The 27,709-nt window shown below is 40.9% G+C and overlaps 1 protein-coding gene across 6 annotated transcripts; it reads right to left on the reverse strand.

Moving 5' to 3' along the window:
* On the reverse strand, positions 1–26,693 carry MMD (monocyte to macrophage differentiation associated). Of its 6 annotated transcripts, XM_055337663.1 has the most exons (10): positions 26,413–26,685; positions 25,679–26,146; positions 25,332–25,420; positions 24,222–24,401; positions 18,469–18,550; positions 14,557–14,717; positions 11,575–11,649; positions 9,753–9,854; positions 7,563–7,632; positions 1–1,886 (listed from the first exon to the last, which is right to left on the reverse strand). In XM_055337663.1, the coding sequence occupies exons 4-10, from the start codon at positions 24,260–24,262 to the stop codon at positions 1,686–1,688; spliced, it is 732 nt and encodes a 243-aa protein (XP_055193638.1). In that variant the 5' UTR covers positions 24,263–24,401; positions 25,332–25,420; positions 25,679–26,146; positions 26,413–26,685; the 3' UTR covers positions 1–1,685. The 6 variants fall into 6 exon arrangements, 5 of the variants coding, with proteins under 5 accessions (XP_055193638.1, XP_055193672.1, XP_055193647.1 ...); XM_055337697.1 differs by lacking the exon at positions 11,575–11,649 and having other exon boundaries at positions 26,413–26,686; XM_055337672.1 differs by lacking the exon at positions 25,679–26,146.
* Positions 26,694–27,709: the final 1,016 nt, after the last annotated feature.

Genomic DNA, 27,709 nt, shown 5'->3' on the forward strand with positions numbered 1-27,709 from the left:
TCCAAGTAACAATTTTATTCTAGTCTATAGCACAATTTTTTACATACATTTTAGTGGTTTCAACAGTGTTACTTTTGAGCAGACTTTAAATGAATCCACAAAAGTTAATATATTAAAAACAAAATATACACAAAACAACAGGCATCGGGATGTTCAGAATCATGCAGATAGGGGTGGTCTGGTTGGTGTTATCACCGGGCACCTTGCCTATGTAAGAATTTATCAGCAAATACCAGTTCTGTTCTTCATTCCCATGTAATTCACTTAAAGCATTCTAAATATGCACACCCAAAATAAACCCTCTTTTAAAGCCATATAGTACAACATTTCAATGAATAAGCCTAAATGTGTCGTTAAACCAACTATTCCACTGATCAAACCCAATTCTAGCAAACAGGCAATATGAGCACAGATCTAAAGGCAAGGTTATCTCATTTATTAAAACACCAATAGGAGATTAATAAACAAAGCAACTAATGTTAATCTTAATATAAGACACTGAAGGAAAACCAAAAATAATATATTAAATACCACTCGACTGAGCCAGGATATAACCCATGAACTACAGATGCATGAGTTTCTACCTGTCAAACAATGCTTTAAATATTCTTCTACGGAAAAGAAAAAAGTATATCAGGAGATACAGAAGAAAGATAGGAATGTGAATTTGTGCATCTAATTCCACAACTGAAAATGAGTATCAAACTGATAATATTAAGCTAAGTGACAATGACTTAACTGACGGGCACCAAACAAGCAATACCACTATTTACTGTAATTCATAATACTCTTCAGGAATCTTCAGTGGATGACCACTCTAATAATACCATCATAATATAGTTGTGAATACTCATCCACTGTAGAAAGAGACCCTGAAGAAAACATGGCAAAGGCATAGAGAAAAAGTTGGATCTTTTGAAAAAGTTAATGATATCAAAATACTTTTCCATCACTGGTAAACCAAACTAGGTCAAGTATATGCCCCAAAGCAGCATGGAATTCAGAGTCAGAGGTTGGCAGAAAAGTTTGGAAAACCGCAGTTTTTAAAAATTGGCAATCCCCCTATGCTTAATAAAACTATCAGAAGAGGTATAATGTTTGTTCATTTGTGGAATGTTGACAGCTTGCTGCAAAAATTCACATGAATGAGGAACCGCAGATGCGCTTCAATGAAATATTCTTTAAAAATTTACAAAAAATGAAAATTTCTATTTAAAAAATAACCATGTTATGCCAAGATGAAACATGGTAAAAGTAGTGTAAGTTCTGTCCATGATTCTTCACACAGCTTATGGGAAAGTGATAGAAACAATTTTCTCTTAAAAAGGAATCTTTGTTATTGCACTGACTTTTACAACCTGACCTAGTAATTTAGAAAAATCATGTAGGAAAATCTGTAAAATTAAAATACAAAATTCTGTTTGTAAACATCGGCTGGCCAAGTCTATCCGGAGTCCTTCATGATAGTGGAATGGAATGAATAATTAATTCACTACCTTATTTATCTGCTGTGAGGCGGAAAATTCTAGAACACAGCTTTTAGACTTTCACAGTAATTATATTCAAAAGATAGAAAGTCAGTGCAGTTGTCTTTTTTTTTTTCCTCTGTGCAATTTTCAGCGCTTACCCTACTCCCAAGTGCCATAATTGAAATAATACTGGTTTTAAGACCTAGTACAGATTGGTCATAAATGTCGCATAAAGTCTGTAGGACTTCGATAAAGGTATTTCCAAATGGCATAGTAATGCACCGCAGCTGCCGTGGCCACAAACAGGTGCCAGATGGCATGGGCAAATGGAATGATGCCATCACTCTTGAAGAACACAACTCCCAGGCAATAAATTATGCCCCCACAGGCAAGTTCATGAAGTCCATCAGTGTTATTCTGTCAACAGAGGGAAAAAAGAAAGAGGTTTTGATGTTACTCTTGAAGTGACAAACTGAAGAGATCACTGCAATTCCCCCAAAGCTAGATAATGAAGGAGCTTCCCAGACAGAATCCTGATTTGTAAACAGGAACTAAACCTCAGTCTCTCATGCACCCACCTGGATTACCCTTGGGGGCTGTCTTGATTGGGGCAGGCAGTCCGGTTACCGGCCCCCCTTGTAAAAAGCAGCACACTCCGCTCACCTACAGCATGCTGAAGCGGACTCTAATCCATCCAGATACAGGAGTTCATTTTAAGCAAGTATAATCTTTGACTTTCCACCTTCTTTAAGGGCTTCCTTCCCTACCAAGGCACATCCACACTGCCACATTTATAATGGACATCTCAGCCCAGGTTCGCACTTCCCCCATCCTCCTCAAACTCTGTTCTATGCTGAGACTTCCCCTGCTTATGTGAGCTTACGGCTTCCTTATGGCTGACATGGGCAAATTACAGCTACAAGTGGCCTCAGAGATCAGACAGCAGGGAAGGATAACATACTTCCTGACCTTCTAGATGTTGCCGGGCCATTTTGTCTATGAGCCCAAGTGTTTTTTAGCTCAGCAGGAAGTTAACAGTCATGTGTGCTTTATAACACAAAAAGGAGAATTTTTAGGCTGCTTGAAGACTTGGCCCATCTTCAAAATTAAACTAGGATGTATGAATGAGGGGAAGAGAACAGAGGCGGGGCTTAGGAGGCTGATGAACAAGTCAGTCCCCTGGATTCTTGATGACTAGGAATAGAAAGGCCTCAAGTTCTGCAGGGTGGTGAAAAAAACCAAGCCAGATTTTGGCAAGGCCTTGGAAGGGGATGGGTTGTGTGGGTGTCCCAGAGGCCTGGGCAAGCCTGTGAGCCCTAGAGCCTTGGACTGCAGCCAGGTCCAGCTGGGAGCATGGGAAAGCTCTAACGCAGCCATCAACCTGAATGGGTCGCATGCAACTAGACAGCAGCAGCAACGGACAATCATGAGCTAAGAGCCAGGCATGAGGATCTAGGGCCACATATAAGGATCAGTCCTTTCGAAGTTCACTAAGACCCCATGGTTTTTGTACGAGCAAAAGATGGGGAAGGAGCCAACCCACGTCGACTGACAACAGGTTTCTCATTAACCTTTGAAAAATGAAAGTCAGCCAGATCGGTTTTTATCAAAAACAAACAAACAAAACCCCCCAAAACAACCCCCTCCCAAAATGCCACACATTTATTATTTCCTAAAGATTACAAGGCAACTGATATCCGTTAATTATACAAAATTCTATGTGTATGTGCATTAGGGGTATTTTTCTAGAAGGTATTCATCAGATTCTCAAAGGGGAATGTAATTCCCAAACAGTAAAAAGTTACTCGTCTTATATAAAACAACCTCCTTATTTTAGAGATGAAGAGAATGGAACCAGAGGAATGAAGTAACGTGAACAAAGCCACAAAGCTGGGCACAGCCCAAAAGATACCACTTTTTTTTTTCTCTCTGCTAAAACAATAAGCAAGAGACCAAGCCAAGTATAGAGGATGGTTCTGACATATATTCTGGTAACAGATAGTTCCTCAAACACCACATTTAACTTACCAACTTTCGGAGAACCAGAATGTAGTTAATCCTAAAACAAAACCTGTTCTCTTCATTACCTGTGTCATTGTCCTATTACTTTATCCCAGGCACTCTTTGAAGTGTTTCCATATATTTACTCATTTAATCTTCACAACCCTATATTAGGTACTATTAGTATCATATCTTTACAGAGGAGAAAACTAAAACAGAGAGATTACATAATTTGCTCAAGGCCATGAAGTGCTTAAGTGTCAGAATCAGGATGTGAACCAAGGTGGTCTGGTTTCCTGAACTTACATTCTTTTGTTGGGGAGGAATGGGGGGAAATGGGTAATTTTTTTTAAATTGATAATTAATTTACAGAGTGCAATGCATAAATATTAAGTGAACATCATGGGCTTTGACAAATGCATACACCTATCTAACCCGTACCTCAGTCAAGACAGGCAACTAGCCCAACACCCTCTCCCAATCCTGGACAATCTCTTCCAGGCAACCACTGCTCTTCTGCTATTACCACAGACTAAGTCTATCTGTTTTAGAGCTTCACATATGGAATTATAGTGTACACCTATTTTTGTGTCTGGCTTCTTTTTTTGTACAATTATCACATTTCTGAGATTCCTGCACATGCTTATCTATATCAATCATTCTGTTTTATTATTACTTAGCATTCCCTTGATTTATTTAATTTGTTTATCAGTTCTTTCCATCCGGGCCTTATGGAGTCTTTTTGTAGGTGTTTTCATTTCTGTTGGGTAGTACCTGTTAAGTCATAAATTTATGTTTAATTTTACGATACATGGCTAAACCATTTTCCAAAATAGTTATACCATATTACATTACCCCCAATGATGAGTTGGGGTTCCAGTTATTTTACATCTTTGCCAGAATTTGGTGTTGTCAGTCTCCAGGGTATATTCTGGTAGCACATTGAGGTTTTAATTTTCATTTTATTTTAATTTCACTTTAATTTTAATTTTCTGATGACTAATGATGTTGAGCACTTTTTCAAGGGCCTATTGGATGCTCATGTACCTTTCTTTGTGAAGTGTCTGTTCAAGTCTTTCACCCACTTTTATAGGATTGATTCTTAATCACTCATTTGGATTATTTTACATATTCCATATACATATCCTTTACCAGATACGTACAGAGAAAGCAAATATTTTCTTCCAGTCTGTAGGTGTCTATGCATTTTCAAGTTTACTGATCTTTTCTTCTGCAGTATCCGATCTGTTGTTAACCCCTCCAATAAATGTTTTTCTTAATATACTGTTTTCAAATCTAGAATTTCTACTCACTTCCTTTTTTGTAGTTCCATTTCTTTTCTAAGGCTCATTTGTTTACTCATTATGTTTTCAAGTCCCTGTATGCTAATTTCAACATTTCTGTCATCTTTGGATCTATTTCTATTGACTTGCTTTTTCCTTAGGTGCATGGTGTCACATTTTCTTACTTCTTGCTTATCTAGTAATATTTGGATAAATGGATGCCAAACTGTTAATATATAGATTTTGCTGTCTTCCCTTCAGTAATGTTGAGTTTTGTTCTGGCAGTTTATGTACAGAGGATCAATTTTATCCTTTTCAGGTTTGTTTTTGGCCTTTGTTACAATAGATCCAGGACAGTCCTTACTCTAGAGCTGGAATAGTTCTTCTCCTAAGGTGTAGAGGTCAACTTGCTAGGTTCAGTTGAACACCTGTGTTGTTCAGCATGGTCTCTCCACTGTGGCTGGCTGGACTCTGATCAACCTTTCAGCACCAGGCACTTATGGACTCTCATTATATCACAACTCTCCAAAAGCCACTCTTGGCCAGGGCATGCAGAGTCTTGCCCTGCACATGTTCAGCTTTGTATCTGGGCAAGGACTCAGGGAAATCCCTTTGTACATTTCTGGAGATACTTCTCTGTGAAGCTCTCTCTTCTCCAGGATCCTACCCCAAAACTGCAGCAGGCTCAGTAGCTAAAATACTGATTTCTGTTTTCTCTACCCTGACTACTGCTCTCTGGTTTCACTTTTTTTGGTTGCAGTTTGGAAAATGTTCCCAGGGAGAAAATTGGGGCAAATTTGAAGCTCATCTTTCTATTCCCTCAAGGAACACAGCCTTGTGTCTGTGGTCCAATGCCAAGAAACAAATATTTTTGCCAGGTTTTTTTGTTTTTTTAATCATTCTTTACAGCAGAAGAGTAAGTCTGATAGTCCAATATTCTGACCAGAACCAAAGCTTTTAGTGTCCAGTCATACTGTTTGTTAGTTCAGATGGCTTAGGAGGTTCTTTTTGATCTGGTCTCTATCTCCCTCTCCAGCTTTATCACAAGACTTGTGCTATCTGCAAAATTATCCACCTTGTGCAGAGGCACACTCAAACAGGTACACACACACTCATATTCCAAACAATGAACTATTTTCAGTACTTCAAAGGTGCTGGTGCTTTCCCCCTTCCCAGGGCTTCCTTGATGCCAGATTCTTTCCTATCCAATTTGCATCATCCCTACTATCTCTAGGCTTTTTTCTCTTTATGAATCAGCTTGAACATCATTTCCTTTGGTGCTTGGGTCATGTGCTCCCATAGCAGCCTATGCTTTTCCCAATCAAAGACATTAAAAAACTTTATGATACCTTTTTATTTATATGAATTTTAGGTTCCTGCTCGGTGGTAAGTTCTATGGGGGGAAATATGAGGATTATCCTGTTTGACTATCATAAACGTTAGTCACCAGCTATTGTACAACTTGTGAAAATGCCAAGATTTAGGCTAGTAAAAATACTGGATAAACCAGCTTCTATGATACCCCGAGGGAATTTATTTGATGTTCTACTCTAATGATTAGTAACCTACATGTACAGACCCTGCTTTATGTTGCTTTGGGTGTCCTGATTTGCCCTCTAACAATATGGCCTTCAAGGCAGATTTTCTCGTTTCCATCATTCACCTCCTCCCCTTCACTATTCCTTGTTGCCTTTACCAACTAAACTATATTTATTTTTGGTGCTAGGTAATTACAAAAGCTATCATAAAGCTCTTACCTTAAAGAAACATATTTTGTGACATTTTCATAAGACATATTCTCTGAAAAAAAAAAAAAAAGCGCAAACCTATAGCTCCTAAGTCTTTTACAGGTGTTTTTGTGACCATGGTAGGGGCTATATACATTCTTATAATGTGCCTATGAGCTCAGGAATGAAATTATAGGTACAATTCTTCTGACCTTTGTAGACTGAGAAAAGAATTCAAACTAGATACATTATGAATTCCTTAATTAACATAGTGGCTAATGCCAAAAAATGTAGAGCATAAGACACTGGAGCTAATGGCACTACATAAGCTAATGGTACAAAGTAGCCAGCTGGATGGGATCACAAGGCTATAACCATATGCTTTATTTTCAAACTGAGTGATAGATACACATGGATTTCTCAACAGCAATTCAATTTGAAAGGGAGTTCAAAATATATACACTGACCACCTACTACAGGTAATGTTATACTTCCACCTACGAAAGTCCTTAAAATTTTCAAGTAAAGTTAGAAAAAAACAAAAAAAAAGTCACTTTCCTGAGAAAGAGAAATAATACAACTTAAAAGCAAGTAAGTGAAAGAAAAGTAAGAGTGAAGACTTGGGAAATACTAAATAAAATATTGACACAACCGACCTCTTGTTGTCCTTTTAAGATTTAGGAAGTCAGTAATTTATAGTTTTTTCATTATAAGACATCCAAAAAATTACCCTCCTCCATGGATTTATGGTTGAGACACCCAACAATTCAGGCAGAAATATCTATCTGCAGATGACTGCATGCCTCTTTGGGAGAAGGGTAGGAAAGGGGTGGGGTGAACAGAATGGTTCTCCAAAAGAAACACATACAGAAGATTATTATATGGAAAGAAACATACTTCAGTATATAACTTCCCCAAACTACAACCAGTAGCTCCTATAGATTGCAGGGACTTTGTTGTTATATACTTTTTCTTTGGAGTCTCCAGTTAATAATAGACACATCATAACTTCAGAAAGAAGAGTCCCAGCAATTCAAAAAGAAATAAGGTGAAATACTTAAAATTATGAAGCCATTTCTTACCATTGACGTCACCACCAAAGCTGGAGAAAATCCCATTGTGAGATAGAAAAAGAGTTCAACCACCTTATACCTGCAGGATAGAAAGGCAGCTAATTTTATGTTCCTGTAATACTTAGATCATTTCCATACCAGCTTCCCTCCTCCTTTGAGAGAAAAATGCAAATTCTTAAACTATTCCAATGAACATATTTTCCCAGTAGGAGACCTTTCGGCCTCTAATTAAAATACTACAGTTGAGTCACAATGAACTAGTATTTCTTACAGGATTGAAATGGCATCAAATGCCACATGCGATTTGGAAAATGTTTGCTACCAAAAGTGTTACTATTGCATCTAATCCACCATGCATTTCCCCCTCCCAATCCCAGAGTATTTGCCTTCATCATCACTCCAATCCACAGCTACAAGAAGTTGAAATTATGAAGAAGGACAGAGATGCCGTGTGGGGCCGGGTTTATCAGTGGCAAAGGGATGGAAGCCCTAAGGAATAAAGGGCATTTAGTTTTGTCTCTATTTTGCATCTGCACAAACTCTGACTTGTAAGGCTCATCGCATTAGGCTACAGAATGTCTGAAAATGCTAAGAAACACACTGTATTAAAATTCAAGGGGATCCCTGGGTGGCGCAGTGGTTTGGCGCCTGCCTTTGGCCCAGGGCCCGATCCTGGAGACCCGGGATCGAATCCCACATCAGGCTCCTGGTGCATGGAGCCTGCTTCTCCCTCTGCCTGTGTCTCTGCCTCTCTCTCTCTCTCTCTCTCTCTCTCTCTCTCTCTCTGTGACTATCATAAATAAATAAAAATTAAAAAAAAATTAAAAAAATAAAAATAAAAAAATAAAATTCAACTTACGTTTCTGCCTAATCAAAGTAAGCTCTAAGTTCCTTGGAGGCAGTGGCCAAGTTTCATTTATATTTGGATTTGTAAGGCCTAGCACAGCACCTGGCACGATTTAGGTACTCCCTAATATCTGCCCAACCAAATAACCAAGGGCCAATCACATCTCATTCTCCATGTTTTATACTCAGAGTCCACCAGAAAGTAACCTTATTATCATGGAACTGGGAAGAATGGATTTGTGGGTTTGGTATAAAAGGAGGCCTGGAATAGGAGAAAAAATATCTATTTCACCTTACTTTCTATTTTATTTAAGGATGTAAGTTAGGGTCAAGTTTGAGCCCAAGAAGCAAACTGTTCCCTTGGATTTATATACATACTACATAACACTACTCAGAATTGTTAATTGTGGTCAAAGATGCATTTAAGTGACTTTCAAAGTCAGAAGTTAGTGAAAACTGCCATTTTCTTCTGAAAAGAAGAAACAACTTAATAATTTATGATAAACACAAGTTATGTTTGTATATGAAAGCTATTCTGCCAATAGCAATAGATAAGCTAGTAAACTGCATTCAAGGACAATGATTTCATGCTTGTGAATTTCTCAAGTTCAGGTATGTGAAATAATGAAAAGAGCCATGGAGTAGAAACTAGGACACTTGGGTCCTACTTCTAGATGAATTGCTAATTTGATGCACATCCTAAATGGCTTCATTTTTTTTAAGCATGTAGCTGGAATAGATGACTTTGAAGGTCTCCTCTAGGGCTATGATGCTAAATTTCAATAAGCTTTCCTTTTTATATTGCTTAACACTTATGACTATGGACTATAAATAACAGGTTAAAAAATGTGCCCTATGGTTTGGATATTAAGAGTTTGGATGCTCTTCCAAATATTCCCTTCCTCAGAGAATCCCAGTTTGGAAGTCTTTTCGGTATGAACCCAAAAGGGAGGTGAGTGTTGTTCTGGTGCTTATCTATTAACTTCAATCTTCAGTGAAAGCTTGAAAAGCAGTTATTTTTCTCCTGTGATAAGTAAAAATCACAGAGGATAAGGCTAGTTTGCTGATAAGGTCAAGTGTCCGGTGGATGTGAAGTAACATCCAACTAAAATAGTAGTCCATCTTGTCCCTCAAATGCATCCTATCACACATGTGCCATTCAGTTCTTCCCAAAGCAATTATCTACCAATAATGAATACCAAATGGTTTCGAAGATTTGTTAAAAGCAGTATATATTGTTTATGTATTTCTACTATTCTGAAGTACAAATATAAAAAGCAAATTATGTTGTAATGTAGATAAAATTTAGGCTGTTAATTTTAAAACTATCAAATGTAAATTATTTTCTCTTACTTTTCATGGTAGAGAAATACATAAATGGTTCCTCCAGCTGCCATGAGCCAGATAAACCAGCGCATATGAGATGCCAGGGGTCCAAGTTCGCGGAGATTTAACCTAAAAAATGTAAACATGACAACAAAGAACAGAAGTGATAAATGAAGGGAATTCATAGGACCTGTGTTTTCCTCTAGGCTTAAAAACTGGGCAAGTGCTAGCATAAAAGCAGGATGAAAAGGCATTCAACAGGTCATGGAGGTATTTAGGCAATTTCGGTAAAATTAATAATTCAAAGATAAAATTGTTAGTTGACCTTTAAGACTTAGAATTAGTTCCAACGTGGTTTAAAAATAGAACCAGCTAAAAGGAGATATGCAGAAGTGAGTCCCACCACACCTGTGATGCCCGACTTTCCTTATTAGGCAGACTGCTGTCAAATCAGCTTAATTCTGATAATATATTTGGGAGCAGATTGCTTACAAAGCTTAATAAGAACCCTGAACAGAATCCTCAACCAGGATCACCTACCCACAGCAGATACTTAATACATGGACCAAGTATCTCCATTACCATCTCTCTGCCAAGGCAGAACATGAGAAGAATTAGCTCAACATATGTTATGAAAGACATTTTGTCAGAATTTAACTGTGGGCTCTTGTAAAGCCTGAATTTTAAGATGCTGCAAATTCATTTGTATTCATTTAATATTAAGAATAGCTATGAGAAAAAAATCAAGTGTTATTCTGATTGACTATGACTACAAAATTATTATTTCCAAACAGAAAAGGCACCACCTGCCTATTGAAAACTACATGGGAAAAGGTTGCTTAATATAATATTTGATTCTTTAGCTTTTAAAAATTTTATTTCCTTATTTTAAGTTGTGGATTACTTCCCCAAATCCTGTAAGTGTTCTTGCTCCAATATGATGCAGAACTATAATACAGTGACAATTAGGGAGAAAACACACTTTTTACTCTAATAGATAATTAAGTTTCTTTGTCAGAATGTAGAAGCCTGCTGTTTCTAGTGACTATAGCAAAGTGAATTTCTGAGTATTTAAAACTGAACCATGTCTTGATAGAAGGAATCTCACGTTCCTTTAATTGTAGGTTTCCAGGAAACAAAAGATTCTATCTTATGTATACCAAAAGGGCATGTATACCAAAAGACTAAAAAATTGAGCAGAATGCGATGTATTTTATTGTTTTTAGTACTTTATTTTTATTTAAGTAATCTCTATGCCCAACACAGGGCTCAAACTCACAACCCCTGAATCAAGCTGCAGCCTCCACCTACTGAGCCAGAATACTAAGTGTTTTAAATAGCTAATTAATTAGTTATCTTACTCATACAGCTAATGAAATGAGAAGTGCACTCCATATATAGTAGCTACTGTGCTGTGAACTGAAGACAAATGGGATAAATTTTGAAAGTGAGCTTGTTTCCCTCATACATATTTATAGCATTTCCACTTAAATGATTAGATCTCCAAGCATTCTGAGCAGCAGCAGAAGTATATAGAAAGAACGTGGAAGGCTAAGGTGACATATTTTGAAAGTGAGCGTGCTACCTAGCACACAGTTCCTAGCACTTCCTCTTGAACAATCCAGTGCCAGATATATATTCTGAACAGCAGTGACGTTTTTTCCTTAAAATCTACAATCTGACCCAAGTTTTTAAAAAAAAAGCATCTATGCGTGTGTGTGGGAGGGAGTGCAGTAGGGGCACTACCCTACACATACACACGGGGCAGGGACATGAGGAAGTTAGGGAAAGAAGACAGAGATTCTATCCCAAAAACACTACCTTAAAAAATAGAAAGACAGGATCTTACCATGGAGCATAAGAAGCAGCAATGAAGAAATAAATAACCATTCTATCACACATGTGAAAACAATGCTCCACTGTCCTAGTGGGGGGAAAAACAAGTTAGGCAAAGTTTTTAGAAAATTTTTAGACTTGCAGCATGGGTTATCATTCCACTATGTTGTAATTTCCACTCCTGTTCTAGTTTCTTGTGGCAGTTATAACTTGGCTCTCAAAGTCCCACAGCTATTTTTAATGATATAAAGCTACAAGTAAAAGCTTTATATTAATTTTAAGCTTGCACATACAAGTCACCATGTATGAGATACAGGGGGCAGGACCCCACAGTAATCAGCTCTGAATTTATTCTGGTTAAAATAAACAAAATCTGTCTGTGCTGCTGTTTTACATTTCTTTTAGATCTGATGTAACAGAAAAATGAAATTCCTTGAGGGCAGACCATCTCTCAAACCCTATCATAGTGCAGGGCATGAAGGAGTTCATGTCTTTCTAGAACATCTTCAAAGAAGCTCTCATTTCAAATATCTTAATGTATACAAGAAGTTATAATAAAGGAAATTCAAAAACTAATTTAGTAATAGCAGTAACAAAACAAAACCAAAAAGGGCACATTTACTGCAAATGGGTAGCCACCTGGATTTCTAAGTGAGCTCTTCCTTCCAAAACAGAAAATTCAGGAAGTGTACAAAGATCTGGCTCACTGAGGTCTAGCCAACCAGTGGATTATAGAGAGAATCTGCCCTTTACTAAGGTGATTTAAAAGTATGAATGCACTGCATCGTCTTGAATCCATTCTCAGTGTCCAAGGGGTGATACCTGTAACTTGGGTGAGTGCTGGCCTTAGAATTTGCCTCACTACACACACGGTGTTGACCAAAGCAAGTTGAGGATGTTTTAGTCATGGCTACTGTTAGTCATATGTTAGTAAAGGGAAAATAATTTAGGTCTCGGATCTAAAAAAGCAAACACTAGATTAATGCTTCTCAAGCTTGACTGCCTATCACAATCATCTGGGAAGCTTATAAAATATAGTCATAAACTAGTCCAGAAGATTGTAATTTTTAAAATGGCTAGAACATGGGATAGGGGATGGAGGGATGAAGAGAATCTTTTATTATTATTATTTTTTAAACTCTTTGGATGATTGTGATTCCTAATCATGTCTAGGGCCTTTCTAATTCTGCTTTCTAGACTGCTATGCACTTGTTACAGCAGGTAAAGTCAGACCTGTAATTTTATTCAAGATTCATCCCAGCTTCTCTGACCCTCACTTATATCACAGGGTAAATAGAAACGACAACATTTCTATCATAGGAGCATGTGTGAGGAGTATGTGTGATCACCTAGACCATGTGTTCATTAGGACAGCATCTAGCACACAATAGGTACTCAATAAAGGTTCATTCTTTTGCTTCTAAATAAGCCTAGATTTGGATACATAAAAAATTTAGGGCAGAGCAAAAATTCACACTTATAACTCTAGCAGTGCTAATTCAAGGTTCAAGAAAGCCTGGTTTCTATTACACTTTCTTCTCCAGAGCCTGGGAGGGAGGCCCTAAATAGTGAAGTAGGTATCTACAACTCTATTGATTCAGAAATCTAGATATCAAAGCCAAGTCAGCCAAGGCAACCACAAGCGTTGGATTGTGCCAGGAAGATAATGAAATACTCTGGCCTCTGGTCCTTGTGACAGTGTGTGCTAGGGAGACAGAGACTTTTGAAGCTCTCTTGTAAGCATGCCCCAGCAAGCCCTTGTGATCCAATACTGTGGTTTTATTTTAGGTCCAAGAAGCTGTCACCCTATAGGCAAAGCTGGCAGGCTGGGAACTTTAAGCAATACTGAGAGGGGTATGGGAGTCAGAAGTCTGGGACAATCAGACTCAGCTGGTATTTCTGACCGGAGCAAGGCAAGCCACTTCTGAGACTCAGATTCCTCAGGCGAAAAATAAGGCATTTGGATTAGATGACCCCTAAGGATCCTTCTCATTCTGACACTATGACTGAGGATAATCAGTAATCACCTCACGAATCCCAAACCCTATTCTTAGATAAAGCATGTCTTTTTAATAATAGATTGTTTGAATAGTTTGAGATGTTTTTGGACATTCTGTAAAACCAAAAGCTATATTCTAGTATTTTAAAACACTCTTAAGTCTGCTCTGAATCCTCCTTTTACAAAACAAAATTTTGCACTTTCAGGTTGTACAGAATCCATTCCATAAGCAACTAAATGGTGTGCTTCTCGCTTTAGATTCCCCCAAATTAATCCTTCACTCAGAGGAGGAATGCATTCATGTCCTTCTTATTAGGAGGCTAGCAGGCCTGGTATGCCTTGCAAAGTACTTGACAGCTAATAGTAGCAAAACATGTGAATTCTGTTTGAGTAAGATACACAGGACCTAATTCTGAAAGCTGAACTTTGCAAAACAATAAACCCAAACTGTAGCCAACCTCCTTATATTACAAGCCCTGGTTATTTGTAATTTTCAAATCATTTTGGCACGCACTGTCTCATTCACCCATCCCAAAACCCTGGGAGTCGGGCATCATTATTGTCATTTTAGTGATGAAGAGATGGCAGCTCTGTGGGGTCAGGTAACTGACACTGAGCTAAGTGGCAGGGCTGGGCGCACTCCGAGGTCAGTGTACTTAGTCACTACCCCACAGCTGCTGTGTTCTTATGGTGTCCTTGGTGAGTTGACAACCTTAAAGGACAAGTCTCAGGATTTTACATTCTAAGTCCCGGGGAAGCTGTGCAATTTTGTTGGTGGCTTATGAGTAATGCCTGCTTTCTTAGATACATATGGGGGTTCTCAAAGTCTGTCCAATCCATAGGAATCTTCCTGGATAACAGCACAGCATTATAATCCACAAGGCAAGAAAAGGTCTATCCACTCCGTAGCTCTGACCTGATTGAAACATGCTGGTATGGGAGGCTAGCCTGGGTCAGCTATTCTGATCTGGCGAATGGGCAGGCCACAAATGGTACCTTAAGTGGCTCTTCTTCCACGACACAATGTGAAATACTGTGGAAACGATGAAGAGGGCGCAGAGGCCCATCCCGTAAATCCATGCGGTGATCTTTTCCCAGCAGTCGTCTGACAGCCGATGCAAGAGGGCACTGCCCACGATGGCTGGAACAATGAGGAACTGAGGGAAAGGCAAAGAAAAGTAAATATCCTAGGTTTTACTATATTGAGAATTTCGTTAAAAATACATAGGTTTCAGGGCTCCTGGCTGGCTCAGTCAGTTAAGTGTCTGCCTTTGGTCATGATCCCAGAGTCCTGGGATCCAGCCCTGCTCCAGCTCAAAGCTCAGTGGGAAGCCTGCTTCTCCCTTTCCCTCTGCCTGCCACTCCCCCTGCTTGTGCTCGCGCTCTGTCAAGTAATAAAATCTTTTTAAACATTACATAGGATTCCCAGGGACAATTTTAGAAAGATCATTTTAAACACTTGCCTCTCCTCGGTAATCCTAACAAGAGCCAGATGGGGTGGTTGGTGGCTGCCCTGGGGACAGCAAGTGCTGTTTAGGGCCCAGGAACAGTGCCCACCAATCAGTACACAAATAAGCAGGTAAAGGAGGCAACATTACTCAACTGTTGCAAGGCAGTTGTTTTTTATCCTAATTTCATTACACAAGAATGTATTTCATCCTATTCTCTAATGTGATTTAGAGTAGGCATTTTGGGACCTCTGGGTGGCTCAGCGGTGAGCGTCTACCTTCGGCCAAGGCATGATCTTGGAGTCCCAGGATTGAGTTCCGTATCGGGCTCCCTGCAGGGAGCCTGCTTCTCCCTCTGCCTATGTCTCTGCCTCTCTCTCTCTCTCTCTCTCTGTGTCTCTCATGAATAAATAAATAAAATCTTAAAAATAAATAAATAAATAAATAAATAAATAAATAAATAAATAAATAAAAATAAAGTAGGCACTTAAAATATTCAAATACCAAGCATGTATCCAGATTTCTTAGGGAGGGCATACTTTTAAATGTTCTTTCCTATTTCCCCCATGATCTACTGAAATCTCAAAATTTCAGCAAAGGGTTAAGTGAATGAATCGAGGTCATAAGTATTAAAATGTACACCACATACACAAAATCAACTGTGCAATCATAGGTCCTGATTTTTAGTTTGGATCTGTACATTCTACCAATCTGGAATCTACTGCAAAGTGAAAGCATTAGGGGGTTATTTCATTTTTAATAACACCTTTCAAGTAAGCAAGACTAATCCATTCATACCTATTCAAGTAATTTTAAGAGATAATCTTACAGAGAATTTTGTTTTCTGTGCCAAAGTTTATAGTCATATGAACACAAATTTCAGTGTCTATCATATGAGTAGGAGTATGATTAGTTTTTTTTTTTGAAGACTTCATCTTTTTAGTTTTTGGTTTCCTGTAAAATTGAAGAGTAGTAAACATTTTATAATAATGGACATCCTCAGGAAAAATAAACTTTTATTAGATATTAGAATAAGCATACCTAGCAAAGAATGCAAACTTGAGCAATCTTTTTGTCCCCAACACCTATGTCTGCCCTCTTGCAACAAAATATATCCTTTAGATAAGATCAGCATTGAATTTTCAAATGCTGAAGTTTTCATTGGCCCAGATGGTATGAGAAAATTAAAGACAATAAAGTAGTTTTTCGTAAGACAGAACTTTATGTATTTTGAGATTATGTCCTTTCTACTTTCTCATGTTAAAGTATCCTCTCTCTTTAATGAAATGAGGACAATGGAAGTTTGTTTTGTCTGTTGTAGAAATTTTATTGCTCTATGAAAGTCAAAACTCAGAGAGAGTTTAGTAAGTTTAGTAAGATGATATTTTCTGTCCTAAAAAATTAACGTGGAGGTTTTGTCAGTTTTTCCTTAACTTTGTTTTATACAAGTATTCCTTAACTTACAGCATACCCAAAAGACATAAGAGATCATTCAGGTCCATCTCCGGCAAAAACATTCCTAAAGGTGAACTGTACATCTCAACAGTCAAACCATATTATATTTTAAGTGCTCAAAATAATGCTAATTAACAAACACTTTATTGATTACTTTTATTGGCCAGTGGTATGGAAACTATTATGGTACACTGTACCTGTAACTTTCATCAGTGCTTTGTTGATAAATAGAAAAAATAATGGATGTATATTGGAACAACAAGAAAAGGAAATCTTTTATTATATATCTTACATATTATATACTATATATATTGAATAAATTATTATTCAAACCTTTACATTCCTCATATCCTAATCCTGCCCTAGACTTAAATATACACATACAAATACAAAACTTTTCCTTATGGGCCTGTGGATAATTCTTTGGAAATAATTTTACTTTTAGCTGTTAAATTCATCAAACATTTGGTCAAGAATAAAAAAAGATGGATATCCTGACAGGTATAGAAGATAAATTAGACCATGCATTCTTTAGTCCAAGCTGGTACTCTAAACATTTTGATCCTCTGGTCAAAGCTCACTTCAACATAACTGTGTCACTAAGGCAAAGACAGGAGTAGATCAAGTCTAAAGAATTCCAGCAAATCCTTCTTGTCCCCAGAATCTAAGCTATGGGTCCAGGGAGATTGTACATTAGAGAGGTTACTCCAAATTTCATTACTGTAGCTCTTTTACAGAATTCAGGGCAGGCTAGTCAGGTATTAATTTTTCCTCTTTGGCAAGATTCCAGCATATTAATTATTTAAATAAAGGTCTTTTTAGTCCTTAAGGCAAAAGGACATCCGGTGATAAATTGGGATGATGTTTCAGTATTAATAAGTATTATCTGAATTCTACTACTATAATATATAAAACAGATTCTTCATAAAATTTGATTTAGCTAAGGAATGACCAGTGGCATGGATCTATTAGATTATAAAGGAATCTACCAGAAACCAGTTTATTTGGGGTTTGCCTGGCATCACTGTTTCTTTACAGAAAACCTTATGATTATTCTTTGGGGAAGAAGATTAAAGACATGAAAAGGCACGACTAGAATCCAAGCAAATTTTATTCTAATGACATATGTATACAAACTATGTGTTGTACTAAAACTATCTAAAATAATTACATGAACTTGTTCTAAACACTCTTCATGAAAGGATTAGATTGGCCTTTTTTTCTTATCTTCATACTATATAGCAGCTACCTCCTTTCCTTCAAAAGTCTCACTAAATGCAACTTTCAAAGAGAATAATGAAACCATAGATAAAGGGAAATTTATAATGACACAAGACAATGTCAATAACACATTAACAGGAAAACTAAGAAAATACATATTCATAAACACCACACACAAAGAGAAGAAATGCACCAAAGCATTAATCAATCTCTGGGCAGTTTATTTTATTTTTTATACATTCTTCAGTATTTTCTAAGTTTCTTAAAATGAGCATGTTTTGCTTTTATTAGGAAGAAAAAAGTTCACTAAGGATTTAGGGATCAAATCAGCTTTTTCTTCAACAATGTGGAGTAACATCTGCTCTGAAAAGTGGATGCTGTGGAAGTTGGGACAGTACGGCTACCTGTTTCAAGGGATCACTTAGTAAGAAAAAGAATCTTTTTCAACAAATCTGTGCATCTTCCTTGCCACATGAACACAGCTGACTGTCTTGAAAAGGTGATTCTCTTCATTCCAGAGCCGGTAGTCCTCCTAAGTAGTTTTCATTGGTTTTCCTAGAACTAAGGTAATTCACTATTTTTATTATTTTAAAGAAGATATTGTCAGCGAAAATCAGTTTAGGATGGACAGAGCTGGAGTAGGTCAGAGCACTCATGCTGTGGTAGGTGAGGTCACAGAGATAGATAGGTACATCCAACTATGGGCAGAGGGTCTTAGAGATAATTGCCCCTCCTCCCACCAGAGTCCTCTGGGAAGGATGCAAAGGGCAGAATGTGTACTCACTGCATGTGTGTAACAGTTAGCAGCATGTTCGTAACAGGTTGGTTTGTAGCGGCCATTGGCTGGGGCCCGGTGGTTCATGAACCTGGACAAACAAAAAGACATCACGTGAAATAAGCTCTAAGTGTATAAAGAACAATGGGGAAGGCTGCCAGTATCGTTTGGTCTATTCTAATTGAAGAGGCACTGCTGGAAATGCCTAGTTACAGGAATAAGACCAAAGCCACTAAACAGGTGTAAACTGAGCCAACAGCCATGATCCGAAAGCAAATGCCCTAGTTTATTGGATTAAGTATTCTTTCAGTTTGCTCAAAAGAAAAACCTCTACCGACCAAAAACAAACAGAAATCAATCATATCTACCCCCCTTCAACTTATAACCCCCCATGCTAAAACCAAAACCAAACCAAAACAAAACAAACAATTTAAAAAAAGGCATAACCACATCTTAAATCCTAGGTAAAAAAGGCAAGGGAATTTTTCTAAACTTTACAAATGCCAGTAACTGCCATTCAAAGGAAAGGGATACAATGCAAGGTTTCAATTTTCTCTCTCGAAATGTATAAAGCTTATAAATCTTTACACCCTATGTTTCACAATCAGCAGGCCCATACAACTAGTTTCCCTATATCGTATTATCTGTTCCAGCACCAGACAGCTTAAATAAATGATGCCTGGTTGCCTCTAAGTCACCTAAACTGGAGGTATGTTTTTACCTGAATTCTTCCAGAGTTAAAAACAGTTTGCTTTCAAATCCAAATATATAACTAGTACCTAATATTCTGGCTATAAAATTCATACATACACACAAATGTATGTATGGATCTAAATATCAAAATCTGTTATACATATAGACACATACCCATATTCCATAATTCCCTTTGGGCCCACTTTGTGGAAATAGCATGAATAGGTGAAAACCGTGACTACCATGGGACCCGAACATATGAACAGCATCCTTCCACATCCTTCCACTTCAGTGTGTAGATGAGGATCCTCCAAAACCCAACCCACACTCGTGCCATGTTTCATGAAGGATGTTGGCTTAGTCTGTCTGTTCTCTGGAAAGGCAGATGTAAATTCAGGAAGATAAAAAAGCAGCTGCCCAAAAGAAGCAGATGCAGAGAAACAAAGAGAGGTAGAAGAGATCCAACAGCACTCAGGTCTCAGAGGCCCTGCTGCATTCCTGTGCTTGGAGCCTGCAAGACATCAACAGGCTTTGAGCTATTATAAATTATCCTTTTGCATGAGCTAGTTTAAGATGGGGAAAAGGGGAGAGTCACCTGATGCTACTGAGTTCTGACTAGTTATATCTTATTTAATTACCATGATGAAAAATGGTACCAGGCTGAACCAAATGGCAGAACCAGGTCTGAAGCACATGGTCAAGCCATCCTAAACAGTGCCTGGCTTAGGAACGAAAGACTAGCATTTTCTCCCTGAATTGAAAGGGCCTGTTTGTTAGGGGTGCTTGGGTGGCTCAGTAGGTTAAGTGTCCGTCTTCGGCTCAGACCATGATCCAGGGTCCTGCGATGGAGCCCTACATCGGGCTCCCTGCTCAATGGGGAGCTGGTTTCTCCCTCTCCCTCTGCCTCTTCCTTCTGCTCCTGCTTTCTCTAATAAGTAAATCTTTAAAAAACAAAAATAAAATAAATAAATCTTTTTTAAAAAAATAAAAGGGCTTGTTATCCTTAGAGCAAATAAATAAGAAAGTGGCAGTTCCTGTTAACCCAATACACAGAGTTCAGGTGGAAAATCCATTGCGGAATGAATCTGGGACAGTGAAGATATTTCTCTTGGACCACCAATGGGTTAGTTATCTAACTAGTGTGCAGAATATACGGTATTGAATGAAATTTGCCAGATGGTTTGAAAACTGTTTAAGAGAAGCATACAGTTAACAGCTCCATAATTTATCCAAGCTATTCTTGCACATAGATAAAATAAGCCTTTTCTCCCCTGCTAATCCTTTAAGTAATTTTACTAATTTCCTAAGGGACAAGAGTGTTGCTACATAGCTCTTATTAGTAAAAAGGAAAATAATTGCACTCTTGAGAAGAATGCTTCAAAGGCATCCCAAGCATTCAAGGATGTACCTCATCATTACCCCCAGACATAACAACAGAGCTATAAGTAGCATACCCTATTAGGAATTTTTAAAGGGTAAAGAGCAAGGCTGCAAGATGGTAGAGACTAGATTATATTGAGAGTGTTCTGTTTAGGGCACAGTAAGTAGGGTTTGTCTACCCACCACCAGGCTGAAGACTAAAATAGCAATTTATATCTCTGGCAGCCCAATCTAAAAATAGTCAAGCCATTACACAGCAACAGGGATAGACTTTCACATTTTCTCCTAAAAGCAAAGAAGCTGGGTGGCCATGTTTGTGACAGCTTAGTCCCTGCCCACCTGGATCACTCAGGATAAAAATAAACTCATAAGTTGTAGAGAAAAATATCCCACCCATGTGGCTAAAGGTAGTCTCTTATGGCCAGAGCCAGATTCATGGAATAAGGCAAGAGAAGAGCAAGTCTGCAAGGAGCCCATCACCGTCTGGAGCTCACTGAAAACCACCCCACAATGGGTTCTGCTGAGAAATTTACAATGCAATTTCCCCATTTCTCTCATCTGCCAGGGTACAATCAAGCCTCCAACAGAGCCTCCTGAAGGAATCATTCCTAAAAGCTAAATGGAAAAGTAGAAGTAAAATGCAAATTAACTCCCACTCACTGAACCTATTCTATTCTCTTCCCCAAAAAAGAATGAAAAAGGTTCTCAAGTGTTATAGAAAACAGCACCCATTTATGGAAGCCGCCTCTACCTTAAGGCTGAGTAACACTAAGGGTTATCCAGTTATCTGATGCTAGAAGAGGGTATCCACTAATATTTTTACAGGGTTTGAGGGAAGGTGATTTAGTCCTGGGTATGGAAAACACACTTTTAAAAAGCTATTATTTAATTTTTGAGGGGGGGAGGGGCAGCGGGAGAGGGAGACTCTAAAGCAGGTTCCATGCACAGCACTGAGCCAGAAGCAGAGCTTGATCTCAGAACCCTGAGTTCATGACCGGAGCCAAAACCAAGAAACTGATGCTTAAGGGAGACGCCCAGGCACCCCTAATAAAACTATTTTTAGTCAGGTTGGTTTTCTCATCTCCTAGCTGTCTTTCAACACTCTCTCTTGCTTCCTCCTTACCCAGCATTCTTAAGCCTCCAATCCCCCATGACAAAATTTCAAAACCTTGAGAGAAAGAACAGAGGGATGCCTGGGTGGCTCAGTGGTTGAGCGTCTGCCTTTGGCTCAGGGCATGATCCTGGAATGCCGGGATCGAGTCCCACATCAGGCTCCATGTGAGGAGCCTGCTTCTCTCTCTGCCTATATCTCTGCCCCCCCCCCCGCCCCATGAATAAATAAACTAAAATAAAATAAAAATATTAAAAAAAAAAAAAAAAGGAAAGAACAGATAGCCCAAAGCAGTGTGCCTTCTGAATGTAGATCTGTGACCAACCAGCAGATCTGTGAGGCCCAAGGTCAAATCCCAGAAGTTGTCCTTGATTCCTATGTATTCCCCTTCTCCAAATACAAGTATTGTCCATACTACTTCCCAATATATTCCAGATCAGCCTACCTCTCTACAGTTCCACAGACCCTACCTTACCCATCAAGACATTTACATTTCCAGTCTATACAAACATGAATCTCTTAACCAGTCTCCTTGCTTGTCCCCATATAGACTCTTTTCTTGATTCAGCAGTCACAATAGTCTATGAAAACCAGATCACAGCATACATCCCAACTTTGGCTTAAAACCTGCCTTTGGCTTCCCCAAGTGGCCCACAAGCTGGGCCCACTGCTTCTGCAGCCTCAGGAAGCCACCTTCCTCTCACTCTCCACCCTCCAGCTACACCACATCCTTTCTGCTCCTCAAACCACCAAGGTCTTGTCTGGCTTAGGGCATTTGTGTTTGCTGTTTATTTTTGCCTAGAACATTCTTCTCCAGAAGGTTCAACTCTCCTTACCTGTCAAGCTCAGCTTAAATATCACTCCCTCAAAGCCTTTCCTGACCATCCTACCTAAAGTATCATTTCAGCCTTCCCCAACCTAGCAGAGCCCTTATTACAATTAGTAAAAATTGTTTTTTTTCAACTTGAGCATTTTTTTTTTCCATCTTTCCCCACTGTAATGTGAATTCCATAGCCTTTTTGTCTGCCATTTCATTTCCAGTCCCAAGCACAATACCCAACTTCTTGCTGGAACTTAGTAAGTAAATGCTGAATGAATGAAAGAAAGAAAGAAAAAGAGAGAAGAAAAAAAGAAAAGAAAGAAAGAAAGACTCTAAAAATAAATAAATAAATAAGAAAGAAAGAAAGAAAGAAAGAAAGAAAGAAAGAAAGAAAGAAAGAAAGAAAAAATTCTGCCTGTTGTTAACTATTTTATCTAAGGGAGAGATATCCCATTGCCAGTTATTTTCACTAGGAATCCAATAGGTTCTGTATGTAACAAAGAGAAATAGGCAGTCTTAGGACCAAAAGAACCTTGAATCTCATGAAAAGAAAATTCTTAAAGGCTAAAACCATGGATATTCCAAGGTTCTTTCAAACAGCACTTGATGGAGCAACATAAGCCAACTCCTACTGGCTTAGTATCTTATTATATTAGCCAGTTTATGAGTGAGCATGGTGTTCTGGAAAAGTGTCCAATGCCAGAGGTGGTGATAGTGGTGGAAGACATTTAACGTAGTAATTAAATAAGGGAGAAGGCATATGTATAAGAAGACTACCCCATGCCTGTAATTCAATGTTTTGAAAAACATGTGTTTAAAAAAAAAAGCAACAGGCAGTGCTGGGAGACCCTAACACTTGTGAATAAGGTACTTTATCACATCATCAGTTTAAAGCTAACCAGTGGTCACAAGGCTGGCACTGAGGCAAGGAGCATACTTTTCCTCGGATTTTCAGTGGCCAAGACTGGAGAAATGAGTATGCACCAACACCACCATACAGAAGCTCTGTGGGTCCTGGGCCTCCGCACTGTACACATGATATTGCGTGAACAGGGAGACAGAAAAAGGTGAAATGGCAGTATGCGTGGTGGAGAGAGACAGGAAACTGAATTGAAACCGATCTGCCCTTTCTTAGCCATGTGACTGTGGCAAGCTCCCTTTTATTCTCCAACCCTATTTGCTTGTCTATTAAATGGGTATAAAATCTGTCTTCCAGGGTTAGAGTTGAGAATGAGATGAGTAATACACAAATACCCAGTCACTGCCTGGCACAAGTAAGCACTCAATAAATGTAAGCAATTATTCTAATCAGCCAGGGATGCAGTGATAAGAGAAAATGACTCTGGGAGAGGAGGGTGTGGGGAGACGCAGATGTGGAAAGGATAAAGCAAGAGAAAATACGGCTCTGTGTCCCAGTGGCATTTCTCCACATCCTAAACTTTTTGAGAAGCCAAGCATGCTTAAAAGCCCTCCACTTAAGACAGTGGGCTAAATTTCCTCACAGCCTTCCTCTGCAGAAAAGGCAGAACTCTGGAAATTTATCCAAAGCCACAACGACCACCAAATTTCCATTATGAACAAACCAGAAAGGTGTTCATTTCTTGTCACTTAGGCATAGCCACAAACTATGGCCTAATGAATTGTTTTTGCTGCAATCAGATGCTCTTCAAGGGAGTCCTGATGAATCTATCAGGAGAGGTGGCACATGCATTCAAAGACAGTATGTCCCTCCCTCCAGTTTCTCTGTAACCTACCTACCTATAACTTTTCTGGATGCTCAAAAGATATATAAGGAACATGGCTCTAAGAGATGATGAATAGTACTCCCAGCATTTTAATGTTGTACACCATAAAAATCAGTACTTTTTTTGTTAATTTGTATTTGCAGGCTTTATGTCCAAGATCTTTGGACTTTGAGAAACGGCTTTCCAATTTTGTCTGTAACAGAAAAATAAGAAATTATGCTATCATTCAATCTTCAAAGAAAATCAGGGTAGGTGTAGGTGCCATCAAGAAAATAAATGTTAAATATCCATTGATAGCGTGCAGTTAGTGAGAAAATTATACAACGTCTATGCCACACCAAAATAAAATGCCTCTATTTTTCATTTTTAAATGAATGAAGTATAGCACAAAATCACATTACTACACTGATAATAAAGACTGGGTAGGTTAGCATCCGGCAAGAGTAGTTCAATCAACTAAGAAGGTAGGATCTGAAATGAAGGTGTTTTGTTGTTGTTGTTGTTGTTTCCCATTTCTCTTAACGTTGTTTTAATGTTTGTGCAAAATAAAGTGGAGGGGGGAGGCTTTTTTTCTTTCTAGAGGAGAATTCAAAGGATAGGAAAGAAATACAAATTCAATCAAATAAAGAAGGGTAATTTCACAGAATATTGCCACTGTTCTCTGAAAACAGGAAGAGCACAGATGTTCAAAGAAGTAAAACCAAATCAAACAAACCACATGCACAGGGCTTTACCAATCATGCCTGAATGCATGTTACTTTCTGCCTTAAAGCCCCTCCAACCTCATTCCTGACTTCATGTTCTAAAGCCAGACACCATGGGTCCTTTTTGCCTATACAGGCACTGATCTGTTCCCACCACGGGAATAGTGCCAGGCATTTAACACCCTGAGTGATGAGCAATATTCAGAAGTTAACCCAAGTCTTCAAACCCATCACTCTTCTAATGGCACAGCCCACCTCAACTCTTTCTATGTGCATTTTTGGCTCCTTTACCCTTTGGGACTGAGGGAGGAATGAGAAGAAAGAAGCATAATGGGGTGAGTGGGCATCAAAGGATTAAGGAGTTGGAAAGGGAAAAAAGTGCAGTCTGAAATTCTGAAATACAATGTGTGGAACAATACCCTCCTTGGAAGATTTTTCCTGCGTTTCTTGGCTTCTTTCAAATTCCCCATCACTGCACACTAGCGAAGGTCTGGGAATGGGGCCACGGCTGACAGATTCAGACAAAGGATGGAGAGTGAGACACAGGGGCGATGAACTTTCACCCACTTAGAACGAAGAAGCATTAGAAGGGGGGAAAGAGCAGGCCCAGGGCTCCCTCTGAGAACCATGGGCCAGCCTCCATCCGTTGCTAATGTCAGAGACCCGAGTCCGGATTAAGGCCACCGCGCCTCCCGGGGCTGGCGTCCCCCCGCCCCCCCCCCCCCCCCCGGCCCTCCGCCCTCCCGTGCAGGAGCTGCCGGCCAACCTTCCGGTGGCGCCTCCTCGGTTCCTCCTCCTCGTTTCCTAACACGGGCGCCTCCACAGCAGCTCTCGCCACCCGAAGGCTAACCTGCCCCTTCGCGGTGCCCGACACTGCACCGCCCTTGGACGCTAACCCTGCAAGCGAACAGCACTGGCAAGGCCCGGCCCCGGCCCGCAAGGCTGCAGCACGGGAGCATGCCTCAGTTTCCCCGTGGCTAGGGCCGATCGCAGACAAAGCACCAGAACACCCAGCACCCAGCACCCGGGTTGACAGATCTCGCCGCGGGGCGCAGCAGCTGCCGGGCCCCTGTTCCGCGCGCCCCCAAAGCAGGGAACGAGGGGTGGAGGCCAGAGCCAGGGCGGAGGGCCCGGGGTCGGCGTCTGCGGCTGGGGTTCCGGTCGGCAGAGAAGGGCGCGAGCCCTGGCGGGATGGGGGTCGGGCAGGATGAAGTGGGCTGAGCAACGCGATCGCCTGGAAGGAGGGCAGGCCCGGGGCTCGCGGCTCGGGGTCCGGGAACCCGGGCCACGCACGAGATCGCGGTCCTCGGAGGAGGGGGATCGCCCAGGGGCCGCACGGTGGGAACCCCCCCCCCGGGAGCTGCCCCCCCACCCCCCGCAAGGTGCGGGCTCCGCGGGGGATGATGCATCCAGGTAAGCAGCCCGGACCCGCGCCGGCCGAGGCGGGATCTGGGACCCGCTGGCGGCAGCGGCGGGGCAGGGGCGCCATCCCTCTCTCACCGCTGGAATCGGTTCTTGAACCGCATTGATCCTCCGCTCCTTCTCGCGGCCCCGGAGCTCCGTCTGGTCGGCGCCGGCGGCAGGGCGCGCGGCCCGCATCGGCCTGGGCTGCTCCGGAGGCCGCCCGCGTGCCCCGCGGACCGCTTGGCGGGGCAGGGCGGCGTGGGCCGGGCCGGGGGTCGGGGCAGGGCCGGGGCCAGACCGGGCGGCTGGGGGCGGGAGGGAGGCCGCTTAAACGGCCCCGGCGCCTCCCGCCTCCCGCCTCCCGCCTCCCGCCTCCCGCCTCCCGCCTCCCGGCTCCCGCCTCCCGCCTCCCGGCTCCTCCGCCCCCGGGCGCCCGCGCCCCGCCCCGCCCCGGGCCCGGCTCCACCCCTGCCAGCTCCGCCCACCTGCGTCCGCCCGCGGCCGCCGGCGCGTCACCACGCCGGGCGGCCAATCAGCGCCCCGAGCGGCGCGGCGGCAAAGCTGCCATTCACCCCGCGGAGTCCGGGCGAGGGGGCGGGGCCTCGTGGCGGAGGGGCGGGGCCAGGAGAGGAGGCGGCCTGGGAAGGCGGTGCCCTCCTGGAAGGGGCGGAGTTGGACAAACCCGCGAGGCCCAGGCCGGGGGGGGGGGGCAGAAATGGCACGGGAGGAGGTAGACCCAGACCCTAAAAAGCAGTGGTGAAGAAGGTAGCAGCAAACCAGGGCCCCTCCCCTGTCTGCGCCCTAGCCCTGGCTCTGTGGCATTCATTCGGTCTTCACCATTCATTTCTTCGTAGCTCTGTTCATGTATTCCTTCACCACCTTGAGGGCCCGCGCTCCCCAGGCTACTGTGCGAGGCTCCAGGGCGGATTTAAACACCTTTCCTTGTCTGCCATGGGAGAAGTCGGTATCACTAAGAAACCCTGAGATTCATTGAGAACCACAAATGGGGGTATCCTCCACAGGGACCTTTGTATTGCTGTCCCCTCAATGCTTCTTTTTTTAAAATCTAGGCAGCTTCCAAATAAGCCAAATAGTACAGGTGAATCAGGGTCCTGTTGCTAAACCTAAACCCTGAGGGCCTGCTGGAAGAGATGTTCAAAGGAAAATGAATGATGGGTGGCTTCTTGATCCTTTTTCCCTTATCACTCCGGGAGTTCGGGTGTGCACCCCTCCAGGGTGCCTGTCCACACCCAAACTCCCACATCCCAAACTGGTGACTCTCGAGGGGCTTTTAGGCCTGCTTGTTAGGACTCTTTACTCTGCATGCAGTGGAGCATTGAAAAGCTGGAATTTCTTTCAACCAGGATTCTAGCAATTTTTCCTTGAACATCTT

The sequence above is a fragment of the Nyctereutes procyonoides genome, unplaced genomic scaffold (assembly GCF_905146905.1).
Source record: "Nyctereutes procyonoides isolate TBG_1078 unplaced genomic scaffold, NYPRO_anot_genome, whole genome shotgun sequence".
In the NCBI taxonomy this organism is placed as follows: Eukaryota; Metazoa; Chordata; class Mammalia; order Carnivora; family Canidae; genus Nyctereutes; species Nyctereutes procyonoides.